The 18957-nt window shown below is 41.3% G+C and overlaps 2 protein-coding genes across 5 annotated transcripts in view; one reads left to right on the plus strand and one right to left on the minus strand.

Annotated features, from left to right (window-relative positions):
- Positions 1-218: 218 nt before the first annotated feature.
- On the plus strand, positions 219-2582 carry LOC117937358 (oocyte zinc finger protein XlCOF6.1-like). 2 transcript variants are annotated; one of them, XM_034861255.1, is made up of 3 exons: positions 219-497; positions 964-1469; positions 1722-2582. In XM_034861255.1, exons 1-3 carry the CDS (start codon positions 317-319, stop codon positions 2097-2099), a joined length of 1065 nt encoding a protein of 354 aa, XP_034717146.1. In that variant the 5' UTR covers positions 219-316; the 3' UTR covers positions 2100-2582. The 2 variants fall into 2 exon arrangements, with proteins under 2 accessions (XP_034717146.1, XP_034717145.1); XM_034861254.1 differs by having other exon boundaries at positions 220-497; positions 964-2582.
- A 2811-nt stretch (positions 2583-5393) lies between these two features.
- Positions 5394-18957, minus strand: part of LOC117937357 (leucine zipper putative tumor suppressor 2 homolog) — a 28882-nt gene continuing 15318 nt past the window's right edge. For 2 of the 3 annotated variants that reach the window (XM_034861252.1, XM_034861251.1), the window contains 5 exons: positions 9680-10213; positions 8789-9394; positions 8393-8515; positions 7609-7755; positions 5394-6744 (listed from right to left, as the gene is read on the minus strand). In XM_034861252.1, coding sequence (XP_034717143.1) covers positions 6037-6744; positions 7609-7755; positions 8393-8515; positions 8789-9394; positions 9680-10186 — 2091 coding nt within the window. In that variant the 5' untranslated portion in view covers positions 10187-10213 and the 3' untranslated portion in view covers positions 5394-6036. Of the gene's footprint in view, positions 6745-7608; positions 7756-8392; positions 8516-8788; positions 9395-9679; positions 10214-17285; positions 17487-18957 lie in introns of those variants that run through there. The other variant, XM_034861253.1, reaches the window with a different exon arrangement.

The raw sequence follows: 18957 nt of genomic DNA on the forward strand, positions 1-18957 counted from the left end.
CAAGGTGAAATAAGGTGCGATTTTCAATGTGTGATTTTGAGTAATACAAAAGCATTCAAATTAGATTAAAATGTAATCCATTAGATAATGTTACTAATTACGAAAATGCCATGTCATTTGTATTCAGTAATTTAAAGACTACAATTTAAAGTATTGGGGTGCATTTTGTGAACACTTCGGACTTTTATTTTGAAACCCAGCAACTAATCTGCCCCGGAAGCTTAACTGTGGCAAGATGGCGTCCGATAGACGTAGTAGCATTTGATGGAGAGCAAACTGTTTATAACAGAGTTTGTGTGGAGAAACAAGTTTAAAAATGTCTAAAGTGCGAATGCTGAGAGCGTTTGTAAACCAGCGACTAACCGCGGCCGCTGAAGAGATATTTGAGCTGTTTGAAAGAACGATAGCAGAGTACGAAGAGGAGCTTTGTCGTTCAAAAGAGGAGAACGAGCGAGAACGGAAACGACTGGACGCTGTTTTCAACGCTCACAGAGCAGGTTGGTTCACTTTACTTCTTCTCTGCTCAGAACATGTTAACAGCTTAACCTCCTTGACCCTTCAGAACCGGCAGATGGATGCTACATTGAAACGAGTCTAGCATGACGTTACTACGCAGGCGTCAGCTAGCTAACGTTAGCTTTGAAGGGTAATGGTTATGTTAAAAGACAGCGGTAACATCGCGTTACTTACAAGGTTATTATAACTAGTTCCAATAACAGTTTGGCGTGAAGTGGGTACAATCTGGCATCTATTTTCAGACACCCTTTAGACCTTTTATTAATAAAGGGTTAGTTTCAGGCCAGAGAGGTAAAGCTATTTAAATCATTTATCGACTGATTCAAGTTAAGGTCTTAATGTAATTTCGGTTTTGTCTGCACCAGACACACAGCCCCTGCGGTATGTATGTCAAGGTATACAGCGAGATATTGAATCCCACCTCTGAATTGTCATTCTGTCCTGCAGACATAAGTAAAGAAAAGGTTCCCCCGGAGCAGCAGGAGTGGAGCTCCAGTCTGGACCAGGAAGACCCAGAGCCCCCACACATTAAAGAGGAACAGGAGGAACTCTGGACCAGAAGAGAGGGAGAGCAGGTTCAAGGGCCAGAGGAGGCTGAAATGACCAAGTTCCTATTCACTCCTGTTCTTGTGAAGAGTGAAGATGACGAAGAGGAACCTCAGTCATTGCGGCTTCATCAAAGACAAAGTGAACGAATGAAAACAGAATCTGACGGAGAGGACTGGAGAGGACAAGAACCAGCGAGGTACTCAGATGAAAACAGACATCCAGAGACTGATACTGTTGACAAGACCAAAGGATCGTCTGAACCTGAGACTGAGGACGATGATAATTGGACGGAGACCAGAGGACCTCAATCAGGTTTAAGCTCTTCGAAAAATGCTGTTGAGAAACCATTTCGCTGCTCCGAGTGTGGAAGAGGATTCGACAAAAGTGGAAATCTGAAGAGACACATGACATCGCATACAGGCGAAAAACCTTTCAACTGCTCAATTTGTGGTGAAGGGTTTGGACAGAAGGTCCAGCTGACACAACACATGGCACATCACACCGGAGAAAGACCTTTCAGCTGCTCAGTCTGTAAGAAATCTTTTATGCAGAGTGGATATATACAGCGACACATGAGGATGCACACCGGAGAGAAACCTTTCAGCTGCTCAGTTTGTGAGAAAAGATATTTTCGCAAGGAAGGCCTGGAGACACACATGAGAACTCATACAGGAGAAAGACCTTTCAGCTGCTCAGTCTGTAAGAAATCGTTTGCACAGACGGGGAATTTACAGAAACACATGAGAATCCACACAGGAGAGAAACCTTTCGATTGCTCAGTTTGTGGCAAAACCTTCAGCACCAAGGCCCAACTGACTCAGCACACGATGACACACACAGGAGAAAAACCTTTCAGCTGCTCAGTGTGTGGCAAAACCTTCAGCCAGAAGTCGGTATTGCGGTTGCATATTAATATTCATACAGGAGAGAAACCGTTTTGTTGCTCAGTTTGTGGTAAAGGATTCTATCGCAAGGAAACGCTGGTTCGTCATGCGAGAACCCACACAGAGGAGATATTGCTCAACTGCAGCTGATGGAGAGGACTGTGGAGGACCAGAACCAGTCAGGACCTCAGATCCAGATCGTTATCTACAACCTGATACGGTCGACAAAACTCAAGACTTTTCTAGGGTTCCCACTGTCAGGATAGACACCTGGAGAAGTCACAGCATTAGTAAAGCCCTGGAGAAGTAACGTTTTGGGAAACTATGGAATTTTGTTCTTTAATAAAAATGTTAAAGTAATCTTCTGTGGATAACCTATGTTATGTAATGCAACATAACAGCTACATACATAATTTATTTACACACACACACACTCACTCACAGACAATTCTGCATATGAATGCAGAATCTGTAGGCAACGGGACACGATTTTGGTATTGGATGCCTTCTATTTTTGTGTTGTTTTTGTAGTTTCTGTTTGAGCGGGCCTTGGATGCAAATTGGAAAAGTGCATATGGAGAGCTAAAGAGCACATTGGCCAAAAAGCATTTTTAATTTCTCAAGAGTGATTAATAAAAAAAAAAGAACATTGCAACTTTGAATAATTGTTCTGTTTCTTTTGCTGTTGTAGGCTCATTCGTGTATGAGCATGCATGTGAACAGCACCCCACCCCCAGCACCCTCCCACCCCCCCACAGTAGTGCTCACGGTGTCATTTCGGCCATTGCCTTCATACGCATGTTGCAACATTGGTTTTTAGACTTGCATCCATAAATAAGATTATAATCAAATGCATAAAGAATAAACTGCTATGGTTCTGTTTCCCATCCTCCTACTGTCAGGGGAGAGGGAGGCCTTTTATTGTGTGTGTGTGTGTGGTATGTAAATTATTCAAAATAAATAATGTTCCTAAGTAAATAGGATAAATACCTTTGGTATTTTTTTTTGTTATAACAGAGGGAAAGTCCCCAGAAAGGTACTGGTGGGGCACCACAACTGAATTTGAAGTATCAATACCGCAAAAAATTTGAACGGTTCCCGGCACTACAGTTTCTAAAATAAAGTACAAGTATTTGAAATGAAAGATTTAAAGTGAAGATGGACTTAATTAGCTATGAGGTTGATAAAGGTTATTTAATTTTCATACAATAATTAACACTTTGAGTTGAGTGTCCAGTTCTGTACGTGCATGTTGTGAATGGTCATGGTCATGGAAAGGCTTCCATTTTGTCCGTGAAAATGTGGGAACATGGCCAGTTGACTGGAAACATAAAAGTCTGACTCCATGTTGTTAAGGTGAACTCTACATTGTGACCTGCAGAGGGCAGACACGAGCCAATCAGAAACAAGTGTGATCAGTAGCTAATAAGGAATATTTTGAATGCCACACCAAACCATAAACCTTTAAAACGGTCATAGTTAAAACTGAATCTAACAAAAATAAACTTATTCCTGAAAAAAGTCAGTGTTACAAAGACAAAATTATGACATTGCATTGGGGTGTATTTAATTCCTAATACAATGAAGGAAGATAATCCATCTTTAAGGAGCTCTGTGAAGTTTACCAAATCTGAATGGACCACATAGCTATTCAATTTAGTCTTTTTTTTTAATTGAAAACAAGTTTGTTCAAGAAGTGTACAGCATGAAAATATACATTTAACGTCTTCATACAAATATTGTAGATTATAAAATTATACTGAGGAACCAGAACAAACATCCACACAAACGTTAATATACAGGCGTATCTGCAGGAACAAAATATAATGCAACGTTGCTTTGGTCTATTCACAGTGGCTATGTTTTTATTTTTTTTTTGAGATGGACAGACATCTCTGGAAGAAACTTCATGATTCATCAGCGTTATTTACAGAGGACCGTAATTCAATCAGCGGTAAAAGAGGAACACAAAAAAGGTCTTTTGGTTTGTGAAACAGATTTTAAAAAGGCTGGCAGAAAAAGTCATGTTATGTTTAAAATAGTTTCACTTTACACCAAAACACCAATCATTCAGTGCATTACGTCCCGTCAGTGAATGAAAAATCACCCACACGTTAAATAATCCTTTACAACCCCTTAAAGAGTAGAAGTATTTGGTTAGTTGTCAAATACGTAATTTAGTACTGTGACACACTTGTTCATTTTAGCACACAGACCACTCAGTGTTCATCTTTTGGTCGGATGGAAGTGTACAACTATGAACAAATTTAAATTAGGAATGAGCGATGTATGTCAACCTTTTAAAGATTGTCATTTTATCGTGGTTGCTAGTACTTTTATCTCCAATTGTAATAAAAACTCATTCTTACTTCTTGAGGGCTTGCAACTCCCAGCTGACATTGGGGTACACCCTAGACATTGCCCCAGCCAATCACAGGGCTGATATAACCGGCCACTGACGCTAATTTAGTGTCAACAGTTAACAACTAACCTGCAGATCTTTGGACTATGTGAGGAGAATCCTGGAGAAAACCAACACTAACACAGGGTTGGTCTTGCTTTGCCAGACCTCCTTCCACTGTAGCGTTGCGGAGGAAGGTCTGGCTGGTCCACACAGTATTCTGGGATTTCACCGGGAACAGCTACGGGGCCGCTGCAAAATATCCTCTGGAAGGAACTTGTTTTGGTGAAACATGTACGTTCAGAAGTTGTTTTAGTTGTGCAACAGAAAACTCAGATTGGACAGATAGTCTAGCTAGCTGTCTGGATTTACCCTGCAGAGATCTGAGGAGCAGGTCACCATAGTCCAACCATAAATCCACTGGAGGAAGCAACAGATATCTGGCCTACATTTGTGAAATCTGGTGGAATATCCGTTGGCAACGGAGCAATCCCAGAAGTGGAATGTTGAGAATATAAACTATAAACGGGGTAAATATTGTCACTGTTGGGTGAAAACCTTGTATGTCCAAAACTATTTCTTCTCTGGACATGAAAATAATACTAATCTGAAAACACTTTATTGAGCTAGTTACCTTTGTCAAAGTCAGATGAAATCGCCTCGTTGCTGTGAAAATTGATTTTTCTGAACATTTACACTGTCATAATATACAGTACATTAATATTCTTGTATATCATTACATGTACCATGGTTGAAGATTGTATCCATATTGCCACTCCTACACTATGAAGAATTGAATCGGATCATCTGAGCATGTTTTACGGGGGCCCAGGGTCCATGCATGTGTGACAGTGAAAAGCTGCCATGTGAAAGCACTGGAGCATGCGCACCGGGTGTGAGGTGTTAAGGTAGTGTTTAATCCAGATATTACTGTGTTTTTTTAAAATTAGGCTGTAGAGTTGTTTATGATAATATGTCCACAATTTAGGACCATGATATGAGAGTGAAATTGTCAAGGTTTTAACTGCGTTTGATGATATATATTTTTTTGTCCCTACAAATATATCTTTGCACTCCAGTTAGAAGGAAGTAGACATGTTTTGGAAACATCTCCCGTTTGTACCTGCTGGTCATGATTAGAGTGCAGCAGCCGTCGTCAGCACTTGGCTCTGATTCACTCAATCTTATGACACGCTGAATGTGTGGTGTCCCATGTTTACTGTCAATTGAAAACAAGCGTGGGCTCCAGCTAAACTAACAGTACTAATGAAAGCTGACTACCAACACAGAGTGGAAGTGCAGCATGGAAGGTGGAGTCATAACCAACTCAGGAGGAGGAGGAGAGTGAAAGGTTGGGTGAAGTTACTCATACACACAACTAATTCTCCTACATTTGCCTAAAATTGGGAAAGATGTCTAGTCACAGACATAACGGAGTGTCAGAGGGGGCCTACTAACAACTCATAGAGGTTACTGGCTTGGAAGTAAGACTCCTTGGAGAAAAATATCAACGAGGCAGAACTAAAGTGTAGCTGATTTTACACTGCAGGTGTTTGTTTTTTACATTTGCGATATCAGCTTGTCATCTGAACAAAAGACAAAAGAAATCAGATCTGCAACATAAAAGGTGAAAGGAAATATTTAGCTGACAGTAGTGCAAATCAAAAGATGAGCGAGACACGAGGGTTAAATTTCAGTGGCGGCAATCTCATCAAAGTTGATCTCGTTGCCGCTGCCTTCGTCCTCCTCTCTGCTCTCCAGTTCCTGGCTGAGCTCCTGCAGGAGCTGCTCCAGCTCCCGGTTCCTGCGATACATCTGCACATAGTTCTGCTGCAGCTGCTTTTGGTAGCGGATAACTTTGTCCTTCTCCTCCTGCCATATCTTGCGCTCCTCTTCGAAGCCTCCCGTTTGCTGCTCGGCCCACTGACGCTCGTAGGCCAGCTCGGCCCTCATCCTGTCCATTTGCACCTTCATGTTTTGCAGGGCCTCACTGCTGCTCTGCTGATGGGCCTTCACCTCCTCACTCTCATAGGCAAGCAGGTGCTCCTCTACCTCATGGAACACCTGACACTGTCTGTTTCCTGTGCCCTGATTGGCCAAAGCATCTCTGAGGTGAACCAACTCTCCCTCAAGGCGTCCAACCTTTTCTCGGAGAAGCTCCGCTTCGCTCTTGCGACGCTGAAGCTCGTTTTCACACACCTCCAGCTCCAGGGTTCGTGTGCGGGTCGTGCCGTGGGCCTCCTGGAGCAGGACCTGGGTGTTTGTGAGCTCGCCGCGAGTCTCTCGGAGTTGACCCCGCAGTGAGACAATCTCTCCCACGCGCTGGGATAACTCTCCCTGCACGTCCTTCAGCTGCTGCTTCAGCAATGAGATTTCCCCTGACTTCTGACAGACCTGACGGGAGAAGAGAAAACGTTCAGGATGTGTATTCAGCTCTGTAAAGCAATGGTATTCTCTGGTTCACAGGTTAATCAACAAAGAAAGTAAAATTATTTGTATTAACCTTTATCATGCCAATTGTTTTGTCTATGAATCGATAAATTCTGTGGTCTATAAATGTCAGATAATAAAAAATATCAGTTTTCCTGAGGCTAAGTTGATTTACATTAAAGGTTGAAGTACCTTTTCACTTAATTGAATTCAAATAAATGGCATGTGGTCTCCAATAAAGATCTAAAAGGCTCTACGGTACTTGAACATGCAGATACCTCACACGCTGGTTGTGTAACTTCTGTCTACAGAACTTCAATGAAACCACAGTGACTCACATTTTCCATGTCAAGTCTGTAACAATAGCTGAATAATTAAAGAGGTTTCATATATTCTTCCTATGTGAAAAATCATCACAGGGAGATCTTTAGGTTTCTAAAAGTTACTCCTTATGGCACAATTAATAATCTCAAACAGCAGAGGATTAATTATATTATTGACCCGCGTCCAAAGCCTCTAAATGAATATTCCATTTCTTTTAATTGGGGAAATAAACGTATCCGTGAATAAATTACGGAGAAGCTGCCATGGTCAGATCAATGCTCTAAAATAAAAGTCATGTCGTTGTATGTGCAGTGCTTAAAGCAATATGAGAAAGGCAGAGTTTAGATGATGGAAAATGGTTAAATCAAAGAGGATAGCACTGTAATAAACTTAAACTTTTCAGTCCAAACATCTTTCTTTTATTGTGGTCATTATTTTACTGAAAAATGTATCCCTCAATTACAAAAGTGGGTCAGTTTAAAAACCTCCTGTTGTGTCGCTCACCTCCCACTTGCTCTCCTCCAGTCGAGGCCCCAGCTGGATCTTCTCGTGCTCATAGGAGGTGCAGCGCTCATCTAGCTGCTCCCTCTCCTTCAGAAGCTGAGAAAAGTCCTCCTGCAGCTTCTTCTTCTCCTGCTGGAGCTGATAAACCTGCGGCCATGACACAGCCGGCATCAGACGTAGCAATTCTTCGAGGGACCCGGTCTTAAAAGGGTTGCTATGATATTGATTGCAGATGTAATGGATGCGAGCAAATGACAGCAACTCAGCAACTCACATATGGGTTGGTCTTGCTTTAAAGTTAACTAATTTCTGGTAACTAATATACATATTTTTTATCACAGCCCTGCAGGATCTTTACCTAAACTGAAACAACAAGACTATTGTTGTGTTTTCTACTCTTATTGCTAGAAGATTTAAAAGGAGAGAGATGAATCCTCCAACATTTGGTTTGGGGATTAAAGAATATTAACCGAGAATATTTGATATGCTACAAGCTGCAATACATTCTAGTTTTACGCAACATTTATTTAGATAAGATAGCTGCATGTGCAATTTGAATATAGGACTATAAGAGACACGCTGGTGTGTTTCTAATTACTCCAGATATTGAATAGGCCAGAAAAAGCTTAAAATTCATTAAGTAAGCTACTTAGATGACACAGCTTTGACATTTACATTTGAGGCTCTGGCCAGTACTGATGTTTTGTTTAATCTCTTACTGTATTTGTAGAAAAAGGCCGCAAAATTGGTGTGTAGTAGAACCTGATCAGCCTTTTGTTCTGACCTGAAACTGAAGCACCTGCTTTGCACGCTGGGCCTTCTGCGAGGCTACCTGCATCCTGGTGGCACAGGCCTGCCTCAGCTCCTCCAGCTCCAACTCAAAGCGCTTCTGCTTCTCCTCATAAACCTGCAACCAAAGAAAGAACAACAAATCCATGAGGATTTACCGTACAAAAGAAAAGATCCTGTCACTGAAAGAGGAGTTTGTAATTATCTACACATTTAGATTGTCCAACAGAGCTTGATTGAAATGTAAAGAAATGTGTGAAAGTGAGAGTAATACCTAAGAAAACTACGTAAACATGGATTTTAAAGCTACAGAAACATTTAGCCAAAACTGATTCATGTTTTTTTACTACAAACTTTCGGGGAAGAGGACAAAGTGTGTCTATCTACCAACCTGACAAATGGCAGCTTCATTCTCATCCAGGTTGTCTCTGAGTTGCAGCAGCTCCAGCTCTCTCTCCCTCAGCTTCTCCTCCAGGTCCCTCACCACCACCTCATACCCGTCAACCGGGCCAGGGGAGCGCCCACTGGACCCGCTGTCAGACAGAGGCTGTCCTCGGCCACTTATCGAGCCAGAGCCTGTACTCTTACTGGAAGACGAACGCCCGCTGTCTGAGTTGGAGTGTCCGTGTCCACTGACTGGCGGGGCACTTTTCATGGGCTCCAGGTGGCCAACAGAGGCCTCTCCTGATGCCAGACTGTAGCCACTGCTGTTGTAAGGTGGGAGGCTGGAGAGGGAGTTGCGTCCGGAGTCTGTCAGTTGGCAGGAATGGCTACTGCCGCCGCCGCCGCCGCCAATGTTACGCCCTCTGCTGTAGGAGCTGATTTTTTCAGAGCAGGAGGGCGACGCCTCTATGTGCGTGGGGCTCAGTAGGTTCAGGTTGTTTTGGCTTTCTGATACATTGGCACAATGGCGAGGGGAGAGGTATTGCATGGAAGTACGGTTCTTGGGAATGACAGGTTTGAAGGCAGTAGGCCGCAGCACTGTTTTCTCCATGTTCTAGAAAAATAATATAAAGAAGGGTATTAAAAGTTGAAGTAGAAGAGTATTAAAAGGCAGGAGTGTGGCCGGGTTAGCAGTTGGTAGAACAGGCGCACATATATAGAGGTTAACTCCTTGACGGAGCGATTGTCATTCACCCTCTCTCTCCCCTTTCATGTCTTCAGCTGTCCTGCAAAAACAAAGGCCTAAAAATGCCCAGAAAATTTATAAATAATTCATAAAATTAATAATTAAAAAAAGGCAGGAAGGCAAGGATTTAAATTGCTTTATTTAAAGACTCACCTTCTCTAGTTTTCCGGACACAGGGATCAGTTTTGGAGGAGGCCCCCCCATGTTCCCATTCAACTTGGATCCTTTAGTCTTGTCTGCGTCACTTCCTGGGCTGGCACGTGTTACGTGGTTGTCATTCCAGTCGCCTACATAGTCCTCATTCAGATAGGTATAGTTTGCATTCCCACTCTCCTTCTCCAGCTCCCTGCTGAACGTCATAGAGTTCTGTTTCTGAATGGTCTGCAGCAATAAGGAGTCAAGGGGTGACTCAGAGCCCAGGCAGGAGGCACCTGGGGTGGGCCGCCGGACCCTGGCTCCGAGCTCAACCACAGACTGTTGGTCATGGTAGTTGCCGGGGCGGGTGGCGATGAAGCTGCTGACAGAACCCATAGTTTCCAGAGTAGAGGGTGGTGCGTTGATAGGGGATGAAGAGCCGGAGGGGTGTCTCCTGCGGGATCCTCCACTGAGGCCTGGGTTGCGGGGCTCAGCAGATATGGGCAGAGCCTGAACCAGGGCCATGGTGGCCGCTCAGAGAGGTCACTCGCTCTGAGAGAGAAACAGGACAGCGTTTCAAGTCAAGTATCACGTGATTTAAGACAAGTCCAATTTAAGTCTTGAGTTTTGCAATTAGTCTTTAATCAATCAAAACAAGACTGAGGGTCTCATGTCATTTGAGAAAAGGCAAAGTAAAGTCTCAAGAAAAGTGTCAATTCATAGAAAACTCTCGTCTAGTCTCAAATCAAGTCTTAGGTCCTGATTTGCAAGTGTATCAGTTCTCTGATTGCCGAACATTGAAAAATACATGGTGTTTATACATTTTTCTGTTTTTTACATAGCTTCTTGCTGTCAAATTTAATCATCTCATCTAGGAAACTAAATCCTGTTAGAAACGGCATGCTGTTTTCCCAGATATTAATGAGGTCAAATTCTAGCTGTTCAATCTCCACACCAGGGTGCATCCAAGGAATCTTTCTACAAGCATCTACAACAGAGGCAAAACAAGGATGATATACAGTACAAATGACCCACAAGTCCATGGTGGCCCAAACACCAGTACAGGCCATTCATGAAGCCCATTCAAGCAGCACAAACAGGGCTTGAGGCATAAGGCAGCAGAAGAAAAGGGTTTCTTTTTATTTGAGATGTAAAATAGCTCCTAATATGCTGGAATTTCCCCTGTCGGCAACAAAGGCTACTGTCCACTCTCCACACATCATATCAGCCCTAGGAATAACGGAAAGGAGAGTTTATCACTGTGGATAATAGAAACACAGAGAAGAGGTGACAGGTTGAACTTGCTGTGATACTGCAGGAAGTGGGTCTTTAAAATCGCTGAATAAATTAACTCTGCGCAGAAATATAATGTATGCAAGGAATAATAGAACAACGTAGGAGCCACAAGCACTTAGTGTTTCACTTGCTCACTCTTACCGGACTGCAGGTAAATAATGACACTATTAACAGGCAGATACCGACCATGATGTCAACAATTTGTCCCGTGGATGGTGAACAGTAGAGTGTTGTGTGAAGAACAATGGCCAACAGGACGCACGATGAGGTCATGGTGACAATGAACAACACACCAAACAGCAGAGCCACACTACAGAGTCACAGAACAAAAGGAGGCGGGTGTGTCCTGTCCTGAAGTTTCAGACTTGTCTAGCAAGTCACCCAACATATGACCAAAGGATTGATTCAAAGTATGGGAATACTGCAGTTCCCACTACATCACTCACAAATTAGTTTGTTACTGAATCAGTGTAGCAATGCAGAGAAAAAACAAGGACTTTCCCCTCTTGTTTCACCTAATCTGTAACCCTGTAAACCTCAGGGAGAAGACTGTCTATGTTCGCTAATAAGGTGAAAGAAGGGCTGCCTGACAGCAGGCATGCTGGCCAGACACACTTCTAGACTCCACCTGCCAGGACAGGGCCTTGCCAAGTCATTTTCCAACCTGCCAAGTTTACAGAGAGCCTACAAGGCTAGAACTGCGATTAAACTGTGATTACCACATGTTAATTAGCTTACTCAATGTCGGGCTGATCCCTACTTACACTCATAATAACGGACTGAGACAAATCTGTTCTACAATATGTTGCTATCGTATGTAAGCCCTCTGAAAATATAAAGAAATTGTGGTACTTTTTTGTCATTGACATGGTACAGTTTTACAAACTTAACAGAAGTTAAAAAAAATACGTAGAAATGACTACGTAATTACTGTGGAAAATGATCAAAAATTAATTTGCTCCCTCACAGGACCGGCTGAAAATGAGACTAGAAATGCTCTGTCCATTGATTATTTTCATGGTTTCATACTGTATACTTCAATTACTTTGTCTGTGTTGATATGAAGGAACATGTCATGTTAACGACAGCAGGAGCACCATGTGGTGTTTGGAAGGCAGAATTAACGGTGCTAATGAGTGGAGCCCGGAGAAGCTAATTAATCCATGACAATATTTATTACATAGAATCCTTTCTGAATAAGAGGAAAGCCGGCCAACTACGGCGGGAACTCTTGTCTATAGAGTTTAACTGTCAGAGAAAGTCCTCATACCCAAAATGAAAATTCTTTACAACAAGGGTCTGAAACACGAATCACAGAGGAACCAAACTCTACAGGTGACTGCAATGATAAGTGTTCTCCTCGCTAGTTTAATGCAGCAGCCAATGAGCTCACCTGGTGTTCAGTAGGGAGAACAAAAATAATCCCCAACATGAAATATAATGAGGCTGCATCACTGATGGGTTTTAAAAGTTATTCTGTTTGTCACCAATACATTTCCATAAATTTCCCAATTTAACTTTATAATAAACTTGTTTCATTTTCCTATATTCATTTTGCTAGATGTTCATTTATTCAGTCATTTAGCGGGCATACATGAAAATTTAAAATATTGTCAGATACATACTATTGTTTTTTCCAGCGTTTCACAGTTTATTAAAACCATGTTCTTTTCTTTGAGCTTTCAAGCTAAAGATTGAGATTTAAAATGTATTACCGTGATCTTAGAAAGTGGAATAAGACACACCCAATCTCCCCCTCATTTTTCAAGTTGTGCTGCTGCAGCTTTGATGTTCATCTTATTTGTCTAATCATGAGTGGGACCCGGGTGTTTATTCAGGAATGAGACCGCTATTTTAAACTACAATGAGATTAATTTAAAAGGGTGCCTTTCTGGAAGGGGCTATGCACTCTTGACCCTCTAACAACCAACTGCAAGACGCACTAGGTTTGCGTTCATGGTTTTCTACACTTATAATGAGCCACAAACAACTATACAAACTTCTGGTTCACGTACAAATGAGCCAAGACAGCCAGTCTATTATATTATATATCAATTATATAATTTTCTATTATCTATATTGCAACTTGCACCACCTCCACCACCGTTGCTCTCCTTAGATCAGTTTTTCTGATTGGGGGGAGCCAGTTTAATTCCCTCTAACTCTCTCCAAGTGAATAAGCTTTAATCCTCCTGGACTCAAGATGACTGAAACTATGCAGGGACTCTACTAAGGAGAGCAGAGTGGTCTCAAACTGTTTTTAAAGCCTCCGTCACGATCAAGCAGTCCTGGTCCCGCTTTTGTTGTCATGGGGACCGGGGCCTCAAACATTATATAGGCGAGTGGGGAAGAAGAGGGTCAGAGGGCTGACAGGGAGGCCGGGACCCCCCTCTTAGCATCTTAACGCCTTCAGTAGTTCTATAGCTTTGACTATCTTCCATACGCTCCCATTTGGTGTTAACAAAAGATAAATGACCATTAACAAATAATGACTGGTGGACCAATCCATGACAACTTGACAGGGCAGCATGGCCGTAACTAACTATTATCCATTTATGGCATGATGTTTATCGATTAATAATCTGTGTAGTATGTTTCACAATTATTTGCAAACTTGTTTTCTCAATGAAATGTCAAAAAATAGTGAAAATGCCCAAAGTCTTCAGATTGCTTGTTTTGACAGTCAAGATATTCAATTTACTATCATAAATGATGACGAAAAGCAGCCCATCCTCACATTTAAGAAACTGGAACTTGTGAATGCTCTGCACCTTTGCCTCATTTTTTTTTTTTTACATGTTTATCCATTTCTATCAAAATTAATATCAAAATTAATTTTTCTATCAACAGAAAAATAACTGTAAAACGCATTAAAACTTCTCATTTCAGCATTGAAATACTGCAAAGTCAAAACCAACACTGCACAATTGTATTTTAACCACCCCCATAATGTCTACACTAGGGTCAGCTGACTGGGAGTAGACTGTGTTTGTCTGGGAAAGGCCTTCAAACGTTTTAATACCCGACAGTCAGGCAGCAGACTGACGGACTCAGTCACTCCTCCAGCAGGAGGAATGTGTGGACACACCGGCTAATGAGAGCTAAGACTAAACATGGACAGAATTAGTACTGGTCAGTGTGAGGACGGGGCGACTCTGAGGCCACTGCTTTTCTGATGCATCATCGTTCACACTGCCACATGCTTGTGAGAGGAGAATTAAAGTAATGTTTCTCTCTGCAGCAGCCAACAGCAGCAGCTCTGGGGATCTGCTGTCCCACCAAGGCTTCAGAGTTTTATCCCCAAGCTTTCAACCCTGACACTTTTATAGATTTACTTACAAGAAAAGCAGCATTGAGAGAAACTGCAATTACTGCATAAAAAAAAAGTGATTACACTGCATAAAACTGTATGGATCAAACCCTACAAACTAAAAGACAACACACACTGCAAATTACACAAGCTACACAATTGAGTTCACTGATTACTTGGTTTTAACCCTGTTTTTCTTCTGGGAATATGTTTAAACACACATTAATTCCATAATATGCACCGTTTACTGTGCACACAGCTCTTCCACAAGACAGGAAGACCACTACCATTTAAGTTGAAATTGGTTTAACACCAAACTATTTTACTGTTGACCAAATAATCCCAGACCAACTGATACATAATGGACTGGTAAATCCTGCACAGACTATAGCATATAAAATAGGATGAACCTTTAAAACCCCATCATTTTTACAGTATATACATCTTTATCAAAACGTTCTAGTACCAAATCTGCTTATCCAATTTGAGTCTATTATACTCTTCAACATTTAACAACTAACTCTTAAAGTTACAACTCAAAGTTTTGTTCTCTTTGGCGGCACCTATGGCGATGGGGGTACTCACAGGTCTGTTTTTGGATCTCACTTCCCCTTTTCTTTCATTGTCTTTAGTCTTCGCTCTTTAGTTTGTTCGGCCATAGTAACCATTTAGACCAGGGGGAAAACAGTACGCCTATTCACACATAAGTGAGTTGAAGAGCAGGTCTGTTGCCACTGCTGGGTCACTAACTGTGGCCGTTTATAATTTTTCTCAGGAATGTGTAATATTACAAGTAAGGGGGCTTTCATCAGTGTGTCATGAACTCTATTACCATTGTGTTACCTTATTTGGCAATATGGATTTAAAAGCCATTTAAATGAAAATGTTCGAGATTGTTACTTTAAAGACATTTTTCCCAGCAGATTTTACATTTACCATTATGTTGAATAACTACCTGAATGTTTTGTACATTGCTCTCTGCTAACAAAAAGTAGAACAGATCAAAGTTAGGGATAAGGAAATAGAAACAAATCTTTTCAAAATCTGAATATTTATTGAACCAGTCACAAAATATCTGTTTACACTTCTTACTTCTGTGGTGAAATAGGGGGCGTAACAGGGATGAGAAAGCCATATGCGGAGATCAATACATAGATATTTCAGTTAACAAGATGTTACTGAATATGATCTGTGAATGTGAGTCGGCAGTCAAAGGACTGACAGCCAATCAAAGCAGTGTATTTCATTACACGCACATCAGCAAGTCTAGAGAAATTCCGGTGACATTTATTTTTTTATGCAAGGCAACCTTTCGTCTGAGATTGACAATTGGAGAAGCAAACAGTATAAAAGCCTTTTTATAGAGGCCATATTACAAAGATACATTATACACGTTTTACTGGCCCTGCCCTGCAAGACTGCAACGTCACACAAACCTGCTTTGAGACAAACTGAAAAAACACTGCACTAAATCCTTCTTTGTTAGCGCCACACCATAAACACACATCCACAACCTCAGAGGTGAGAGTCTAAAAATATCCCCACATCAGGTAAGGCGTTGGGATTGAGGGAAAAAAAAGAAACCCTGTCATTCTGGCCCTCATCACTGAAAGCAACACCACCTCTGCCTCAAGGAAGACGTGTAGAGAAAGAAGCAAAGAGCCAGAATGAAAGGGAGGAAAGTCTTAGTTTTCAGCAGGCAGCGTCTTCATGAGGGAACAAACAAATGAGTCTGGAGATCCCCTCCTCCACGCTCCATCTCTCTGCCCAAACTTCTGAATCCCACTTCCCCCTCCCATCTCCTTATTCTTCCCCCTCTTTCTGGAACATAGAGGGAACGTGTAACAAAGCTATTTTAGTTTTGTAGACAACCTACCTTTCCTTGGGCAGACACCTCGCAGCCCTGGCAGCAGACACTATGGTCACTGTGCCAAGTGTTAATGTTCCCAACTAGAGCTGGAATATTGTTTACTGTTGATTAACTGTTTATTCTATAAAATAGTAGCAAGCACCCAAGGGGAAATCCTCAAATTACTCAAATATATTCAATTTACAATCCTCACATTTGAAAAACTTTGAGTAGCTTGCATTTTTGCTAAGTAAATGACATAAACAAGTAGATGATTGTAAAAACTTGGAGATAACTTTTGTAGATTGACAAAGTGATTGATCGGCTATTTGTTTCAGCACTTATGGGGTATAAATACCTTTTGTGGCATAGTTTGTGTTCTCTGTCAGACGGACAACTGATAGTCACTGTAAATGCTGCATTTCTTAGACAGGATATCAATCTCAAAGACTTCTTTGGTAAACAAAAGGTTAAATATGAACATTATGATTAGAAAGTAGTATTGACAAGATAATCCTTTTGGACGTATAGAGGTGGCAGCCCATATATACAAAAGCAGTTAACAGGCTTTTCTTAAGAAGACATACAGGTTTGCTTAATTGGAGCACTCAACGTTGTAACACAAACAGACACACACGCACACACGCACACACACAATACAGCCTGTCAAGTTTCTACTTCCTGCAAATAACAATACAGTTTTAATGATGAATTAATCAGCTGATTATTTTCTCTTATATATTTGTTTAATTGTTTAGTCTATAAAAAACCAATTCTCAGAAGAGAGTCATTTTTTTAAAGATGTGCTTATTTTTACTAACAGTCTCGAACATATTTAAGTTACAAGAAAAACGGCAAATAGTTACATTTGAGGATGGAGACTAGAATAGAATTTGCTTGGCAAAAATAAATGATTAATCGATCATCAAAATAGTTGCCAATTAATTTTCTGTTGATCAACTAATCGATCACTGAACAATCTGTGCAGCCCTAATTATTTGCATGAGATAAACCTGCCCAAGTTAACTGAAACATCATTACGAAGCAAATCACTGGATAAGTCAAACCGTGAATGAACCACAAATAGCTATCACCAAACATTTTGGTCACCTTAATTGCTAAAGTAATAAAGTTGAGTTCTCAACGTTCCTTCCCTCAGAGTTTCTTACCCCAGTTTGCTCCTTGCATGTCTGCTCTGGTGACTTTCTGACCAGCTTCTTATCATCCAGCCTCAGCTCCTTCAGCGGCTCAGGTTTAGTCGGCTCAAACATTTACTATTCCTGTTCTCCTGGATGTTTGGCTCCGTTTCCAACCCTCCTGAGGAAAACTTCTCTAAACCCCCAGCTCATTCTCAAGCCAAATGCTGCCAATGTGAATGGGAGCACAGTCCCCTCCCCTTCCTCTCTCTAATGCCCCCCCCCACAGTCCTTCCTGCCTCCCACCTCCCACCTCCCACCTCCTCCTCCTCCTCTTAACACAGCCCAGCCTTACTGACAGATACACCTCCTTTCTCCCTGCTCCACTCCTCCTCTACCATTTCCTTTGACCAAAGAAACTACACTCTGCAAAGTCCTCTACTGCCTTTGTCAGGCAGTTAAAAGAAAAGAAGGGAGAAAGAAACGGAAAGCCAGGGAAAGGCAAGCTGTCAGTTCAAGTCCATTCTACTTCCCCTGCCTATTTCAAGTAGAAAGGAACAGTAAATAAAAAGACAGTGCATGAGGATATCGTCTCACTTTAAAATGTCTGCATTTGCCACAGATGCGCTTTTTGGATTTCAGCCTTTTCAGCTGACAAAACTAACTCTTCTTCTAAGTGTATTAAAGACAAAAATTAAAGAAGATGTGAGTGAAAAGATTCACTCACAGACAAGTTTTAGGATGCAAACGTTGTAGTAAGAAGTATAAAAACTCTCTTTATGAATATTCGTCAAGCACTGCAGACCTGCTTCTCATCTGACAATCTGATCTAAAAACACAGGCCCACACCAAAACTTTGTTAATTATTAAGCAAATTCTTAAATAAAGAAGCCATCAATCTGAGTTAAAGAGGTAAACCTGTCAAAGATCAGCACTGAAGTTCCTTAAAAGCAAAGACAAGAGAGGATTGTTACATTTCAAGAGGCAGAGTGGGATATATGAGTCATTAGCTTATGGTGGCTAATGTTAGCTAGTGTTGGCAAACTTTGGGTAAATACTGCTGATTCAGTTCAATGATGAATCTTCTTCACTTGACTCTCTATATAACACAAATTCATTGATGGCTTTTGAGAAAAAACGTTGGCCATGAATCAAAATCCCCAAAAAGTATTAACACTGTCTTAAACCTGCAAAAGGGTCAGAAACCCTAAACAATGAGCTGAAAAACTCTTCACCATACGTGTAACCCCTTTTACATACATACTGTACCTTGTAGTCATCTAATCCATTGTTAATATTACTATATGCATTGGTGTAGCTTTAAGGGTTAAACCTTGACATTAAAATGGAGAAATTTAAGATTTACACATTTTTCCTGGTAGCTATAATCAACATGGGAGTTTTATGTTTTCATGTGTTTGTGACCTGGTTAAACCTTGAATCTGAAACATCTTCAACAATGTCTCTAACATCCTAAGAAACCAGCTTCCTAAACAGGATTCTTTTGTGACAGCGGCAGCATTCAGCTTTAGCCTTGACCTGTAATCCACCATCTGGCCAAAATGAATAAAAAAAAAAAAAGAGAGAGAAACGACAGGATGCAGTCGGAGCTTGGCTCATAAATGAAGAGAGGGGTAAAGTAGGGTACAAGAAGTAGGCTATGCCCTGCCACAGCCTTACACACACACACACACACACACACACA

The sequence above is a fragment of the Etheostoma cragini genome, chromosome 21 (assembly GCF_013103735.1).
Source record: "Etheostoma cragini isolate CJK2018 chromosome 21, CSU_Ecrag_1.0, whole genome shotgun sequence".
Taxonomy (NCBI): Eukaryota; Metazoa; Chordata; class Actinopteri; order Perciformes; family Percidae; genus Etheostoma; species Etheostoma cragini.